At 41.8% G+C, this 6,988-nt stretch overlaps 1 protein-coding gene across 2 annotated transcripts in view; it reads right to left on the bottom strand.

Annotated features, from left to right (window-relative positions):
- Positions 1-2,266: 2,266 nt before the first annotated feature.
- LOC123758046 (uncharacterized) overlaps positions 2,267-6,988 on the bottom strand; it is a 523,684-nt gene continuing 518,962 nt past the window's right edge. For both annotated transcript variants that reach the window (XM_069338603.1, XM_069338604.1), the window contains exon 7: positions 2,267-3,349. In XM_069338603.1, coding sequence (XP_069194704.1) covers positions 3,276-3,349 — 74 coding nt within the window. In that variant the 3' untranslated portion in view covers positions 2,267-3,275. The remainder of the gene's footprint in view (positions 3,350-6,988) is intronic.

Here is a 6,988-nt window from a genome sequence, read left to right as displayed (position 1 = left end):
AGGATGGTGGTGAGAGTGTGAAGGATGATAGTGTGAGTGTGAAGGATGATAGTGAGAGTGTGAAGGATGGTTGTGAGAGTGTGAAGGATGATAGTGAGAGTGTGAAGGATGATAGTGAGAGCATGGAGGATGATAGTGAGAGCATGAAGGATGGTAGTGAGAGCATGAAGGGTGATAGTGTGAATGTGAAGGATAGTAGTGAGAGCATGAAGGATGATAGTGTGAGTGTGAAGGATGATAGTGAGAGTGTGAAGGATGATAGTGAGAGTGTGAAGGATGATAGTGAGAGCATGGAGGATGATAGTGAGAGCATGAAGGATGGTAGTGAGAGCCTGAAGGATGATAGTGTGAGTGTGAAGGATGGTAGTGAGAGCATGGAGGATGATAGTGAGAGTGTGAAGGATGATAGTGTGAGTGTGAAGGATGATAGTGAGAATGATACTGCCTCAGTGGAAGCATGTAAACTCTATGAGCGCGCAGCATGTTATAAAAGATATATATTGCACATTATGATCAAATTCACCGTAGATATAAACTGCTCGGCTTATAAACGATAGTGGGCTAGTTCTTCACAATCACTTGTGCTTCACAATATTATTGATACACAAATTTAACGTTACCTCTAAGCTACGTGTTCTTCTAGAGTTGAAATCTACGTCAGTGTTAAATATTAGCACTTATGTCCATAGTCAATTTACACATTAACTTGCTTTACACATAAAATGGGGACACACACTTTTTAAATAAATGTGTTATGTAATGTACAAGGGTGGCGAGGGTGTCTCCAGCGGTTCTGCAAGTGATAGGCAAGATGCTGTGGGCAGCGACGAGGTGCCCAGGTGGGTGGTGGGCAGCGACGAGGTGCCCAGGTGGGTGGTGGGCAGCGACGAGGTGCCCAGGTGGGTGGTGGGCAGCGGCGAGGTGCCCAGGTGGGTGGTGGGCAGCGGCGAGGTGCCCAGGTGGGTGGTGGGCAGCGGCGAGGTGCCCAGGTGGGTGGTGGGCAGCGGCGAGGTGCCCAGGTGGGTGGTGGGCAGCGGCGAGGTGCCCAGGTGGGTGGTGGGCAGCGACGAGGTGCCCAGGTGGGTGGTGGGCAGCGACGAGGTGCCCAGGTGGGTGGTGGGCAGCGACGAGTCACACCCCCGTCCGCTCCCACGCCCACTTCTTCACCGATTACTTCACTCACACCCACTCATATGCCCACTCCTACACCCACTCATTCACCCATTTCATGCCAGACTCCTCCCCCCCCCCACTCCTACACCCACTTCGTTACACAAACATACTAACCCCTTAACAAACCCTTACAGTATCATGCGCTTACGCCACAGCAAATACTCTACTGAGGCCTCATAATCCATCAACTATCCATAGTGCAACGCGCTTAAATATCTCATAGTATCTTAAATATATAAAATAAACATCAGGATGGGTTCAGGATAACTTCCTAAATAAAGTATACTGTATTCTTTTGTATTTACATCACTTACGCTGAATTCGGGAAAAGGCAAGAAGAGCAGTATATACAGCAGCCAAGATAGTGTTTATTGCGCCGTGAGGCTACACTGACAACGGGGAGAGAGAGAGAGAGAGAGAGAGAGAGAGAGAGAGAGAGAGAGAGAGAGAGGAGACTCCTATCACCCACTCTAGCTCACGTGCCGTAAGCTAAGACAAGGAGAGCTCTACACTGTGGCCCACTAGCCGTAAGCTTACACAGACACCAGGAGAGCGACAGTATACACGCTGCCTCACACTGAGACTCTCAGGCAACCTTACCATCCACGTTGATACATTAATATTTGTACGCGTCGTTAGTATTAGAGAAATAAGAAAATAATAATGACATGATATAATATATTTTTTTTTTGGTTCTCAAAGGCTTATGGTAAACATGTAAGGCATATAGCGTCTATCATACAAGTTTATAGCTATTACCTAATTATCTATATATATATATATATATATATAGATAATATATATATATATATATATATATATATATATATATATATATATATATATATATATATATATATATATATAAGTATATAGATAATATATATATATATATATATATATATATACTTATATATATATATATATATATATATATATATATATATATATATATATATATATATATATATATATAAGTATATATATATATATATATATATATATTATCTATATACTTATATATATATATATATATATATATATATATATATATATATATTTATATATATATATATATATATTTATATATATATAACATGTGTGTTAAAACGAAAATATTTACTGCTGTTTAGGGGAAAATGTCAACATCTGTGTTCCCAAACAGCTGCTGACTCTACAGGTGATGTGCCGTCAGTATTTACAATACCCGCCAAATTGATCTAGTCAATATATGCAGAAAGATTTTTTTTTTTTACTATGATTTAGTGCAAGTTTCAAGATGTCACATCTAATTAGTTTAATATATCTATATAACTGCAATATCTCCTGTTACTTTTAATGGCGTTATTTATAAGTTAATAAATGGAAAAGCTTGATAATTGATATAATGTGTAGAGAACTGCGTCTATTTTTTTTACCCTGCACTACAGTTTTTTTCAAGGTATGAAATGCTAACTTGTGTTGTTTTGGTTTAAACATAGCTAAGCATATGTTTAGTGTCGGTAATGTTTACAATATGGTAGCAAATGTAAAGTGTGTTTACTATATTTGGACCCAAATCTACACATGGAGACGCTAGAAGAATAAAGGCCTGCACACTTTGCACCAGCCGAAAGAGGCTGTCACACACACACACACACACACACACACACACACACACACACACACACACACACACACACACACACACACACACACACACTATGTACCTATGTACCATGGCACGGGGTGTTGGGGGGCAAGACAGACAGCAGTCTTAGGAGGCTGAGACACCCCTGTCGTCTACGACAGGTTCCTGTCAGTGACCTTCCTCACCCACACACACACAGTGTCCGAGGTCCTGTACAGAGCTGCAGGGCGGGAAGGAAGGTGCTCGCTCACTGGGAAGTTGACGACACCATTACACACTCTCCAGTACACACGGATCAACGGGTTAAGTTTTTTTCCTCCAGTGTGTTGATGGTAAATTTTGTTTCCCCAAGGGTTCATCTGGAACAAGGTCATCGACAGCTTGGTATCGATGGGGTGCAGTGCAAGGTGTCCTGCTAGATCAGCAGTGATACTCGGGAAGTTGCCAGTCACTGCCCAGAGCCCAGCTCACGCTACACCAACGACAGTAGAGTAGTGACAGTCACGAGCACCACAGTCACCACACTGTCAGCCATCTTCCACGATCCTGAAAATGAGAGAGAGAAGAGTTTTTGGTCACTGTTCACCTACGACTACCAACTAGCACATTAAATTGTTATTGTTCTTTGGGTACAACAAGGTGTTAACAGCTTCTCTTAGAAAACCTCTACCTTCATTACCATTCACACATTATAATTAAAACTAGCGTAGACTCTAATGATTGACCTCTATACTCTACAAATTCTACCTCTATGACCTCTATATTCTACAAATTCTACCTCTATATTCTACAAATGAATAATATTTTTGAAACGTTGTAAACTAGGTCAGAACATACAACTATAGATGAATTAAATTTCTGAGTTGGAAGTTGATTTGAATTGGAAAGTACCAATTGGACGCTTAACAAGCAGCCGTAGAGGCGAGGAACTACCTGACCCACACCAGGGGGAGGGTGGGGGAAGGGGGGCTCCAGAAGTCTCGTGACTTAAGCGGAATCCCCGATGGTATAACTTATAGCATGTCGTGGTACAGAGGTTAGGTGCTCGGCTGGGAATACCCCGATCGCTGGTTCGAGTCACTTCAGTACTCTAATGGATTTTCACATTGACAATTCGTTCAGTGTGATTTCTTTGTGTATTATTTTTATAATTATTATTATTATTATTACATTATAATTTGCTCATTAAATGTATAATTGATCCACAACCCACAAGTCTTGGTGTATATCAGTCGAAAATGCTATAGAAAAAAATATGTGTCTCTTGGAATCAAAAGCAACAATGTGTTCTTTTTAACATAGAGAACAAGCGTGTTAGAAGCCTTTCAAAGAACCTGAGCTTCTAACTTTACCTGCGTTATGTTCTTTGCCAAGAAAAAAGAACAAGGTGCGCGGCCTAATAGGCACGGTTGGACGTGCCCTTAACTACCTCATTTAACGTTTGGAAAGTGTGATTGAAGACTTAATCACTAAGCTCAGTCGGGGACGAGGCGCTAATTTGATAATTATCTGAAAATCACTTTCATGTACAAAGTACCGAAGTTTGGGGTAATTGAGGGCGGTGGGTTGGTGGTGGTGAACTGAGGGAGGTGGGTTGGTGGTGGTGAACTGTGGGAGGTGGGTTGGTGGTGGTGAACTGTGGGAGGTGGGTTGGTGGTGGTGAACTGAGGGAGGTGGGTTGGTGGTGGTGAACTGTGGGAGGTGGGTTGGTGGTGGTGAACTGAGGGAGGTGGGTTGGTGGTGGTGAACTGTGGGAGGTGGGTGGTGGTGGTGAACTGTGGGAGGTGGGTTGGTGGTGGTGAACTGAGGGAGGTGGGTTGCCGGTGGTGAACTGAGGGAGGTGGGTTGGTGGTGGTGAACTGTGGGAGGTGGGTTGGTGGTGGTGTTAATGACTCGCATGTTGGCGTCAGTAAGGTTATGTTCAATGTTTTTTAACAACTTCTGCGATGTTAAATCTCAGTGGCAACATTATCTGGGTTGTGACTCTACACTGTGTTATAAAATGTTCCCAGTTGTTTGTTGAGCATTTTTCCACGGTTTGCACATTTCGTCTTCTGGTTTAACTTAACTCTCCAAAGTTAAACTTAAACTTTAAATTTAACTCTCCAGACACCAAGAAGAACGCCTTGAAGGATACCAACGTCGTCTATGCCTTCAAATGCCCACTTGGGAACTGTAAGCCCCAAAGAACTCAGTATATAGGCAAGACAACAACGTCTCTTTCCAGGCGAATAACAATGCATAAACAACAGGGCTCTATCAAGGAACATATAATCTCTTCTCACAACCAGACCATCACCAGAGAAATCTTAGCAAACAAAACAGATATCATCGATAGATACAGCGATAGCAGGAGGCTCGACATCTGCGAGGCACTACACATCAAAAAGTCAACACCAGCAATCAACAGCCAATTAATGTACAACTATATTCTACCCACTTCAAGACTCCGCACCAATATAGAAGCATCAAGAGGAAACATCATGGGCCAATAGGCCTTCTGCAGTTACTTCCATTATTATGTTTTTATACCCATTGGTTTGTGTTCTATCATGTGTAAATGTCAATCACCTCACCCAAATGAAATATATATATATATATATATATATATATATATATATATATATATATATATATATATATATTATTAAATATGACCGAAAAAGTAAGATTAATAATTCTAACACGAATTTTCTCAATCTTTCGTACATTACGCTTCACTGTTGGAGGTAAATCAAAAATCACTTCTCCAAAATTCATTTTTATTTTTAGTCTGACGCGACACGGGCGCGTTTCGTAAAACTTATTACATTTTCAAAGACTTCACAAATACACAACTGATTAGAACTTGCGTTTCCCTGATTTTATATCTACATTTGAGTGAGGTGGGAAGGGTGATGTGGCATTACATTTGAGTGAGGTGGGAAGGGTGATGTGGCATTAACACAAGACAGAACACTAGGGGATATTAATAGGGTATTAAAAGTATCAACACAAGACAGAACAGAAACAATGGGTATTGAATAGAAGTGTTTGTAGAAAGCCTATTGGTCCATATTTCTTGATGCTTCTATATTGGAGCGGAGTCTTGAGGTGGGTAGAATATAGTTGTGCAATAATTGGCTGTTGATTGCTGGTGTTGACTTCTTGATGTGTAGTGCCTCGCAAACGTCAAGCCGTCTGCTATCGCTGTATCTATCGATGATTTCTGTGTTGTTTACTAGGATTTCTCTGGCGATGGTTTGGTTATGGGAAGAGATTATATGTTCCTTAATGGAGCCCTGTTGTTTATGCATCGTTAAACGCCTAGAAAGAGATGTTGTTGTCTTGCCTATATACTGGGTTTTTTGGAGCTTACAGTCCCCAAGTGGGCATTTGAAGGCATAGACGACGTTAGTCTCTTTTAAAGCGTTCTGTTTTGTGTCTGGAGAGTTTCTCATGAGTAGGCTGGCCGTTTTTCTGGTTTTATAGTAAATCGTCAGTTGTATCCTCTGATTTTTGTCTGTAGGGATAACGTTTCTATTAACAATATCTTTCAGGACCCTTTCCTCGGTTTTATGAGCTGTGGAAAAGAAGTTCCTGTAAAATAGTCTAATAGGGGGTATAGGTGTTGTGTTAGTTGTCTCTTCGGAGGTTGCATGGCTTTTCACTTTCCTTCTTATGATGTCTTCGATGAAACCATTGGAGAAGCCGTTATTGACTAGGACCTGCCTTACCCTACAGAGTTCTTCGTCGACTTGCTTCCATTCTGAGCTGTGGCTGAGAGCACGGTCGACGTATGCGTTAACAACACTCCTCTTGTACCTGTCAGGGCAGTCGCTGTTGGCATTTAGGCACATTCCTATGTTTGTTTCCTTTGTGTAGACTGCAGTGTGGAAACCTCCGCCCTTTTCCATGACTGTTACATCTAGAAAAGGCAGCTTCCCATCCTTTTCCGTCTCGTAAGTGAAACGCAGCACGGAACTCTGCTCAAATGCCTCCTTCAGCTCCTGCAGATGTCTGACATCAGGTACCTGTGTAAAAATGTCGTCAACATACCTGCAGTATATGGCCGGTTTCAAGTTCATGTCGACTAAGACTTTTTGCTCGATGGTACCCATGTAGAAGTTTGCAAACAGGACACCTAGGGGAGAACCCATGGCGACCCCATCTACTTGCTTATACATGTGCCCATCCGGGCTCAAG

This window comes from Procambarus clarkii, chromosome 40 (genome assembly GCF_040958095.1).
Source record: "Procambarus clarkii isolate CNS0578487 chromosome 40, FALCON_Pclarkii_2.0, whole genome shotgun sequence".
Classification (NCBI taxonomy): domain Eukaryota; kingdom Metazoa; phylum Arthropoda; class Malacostraca; order Decapoda; family Cambaridae; genus Procambarus; species Procambarus clarkii.
This window is presented reverse-complemented; position numbering and strand designations above follow the sequence as displayed.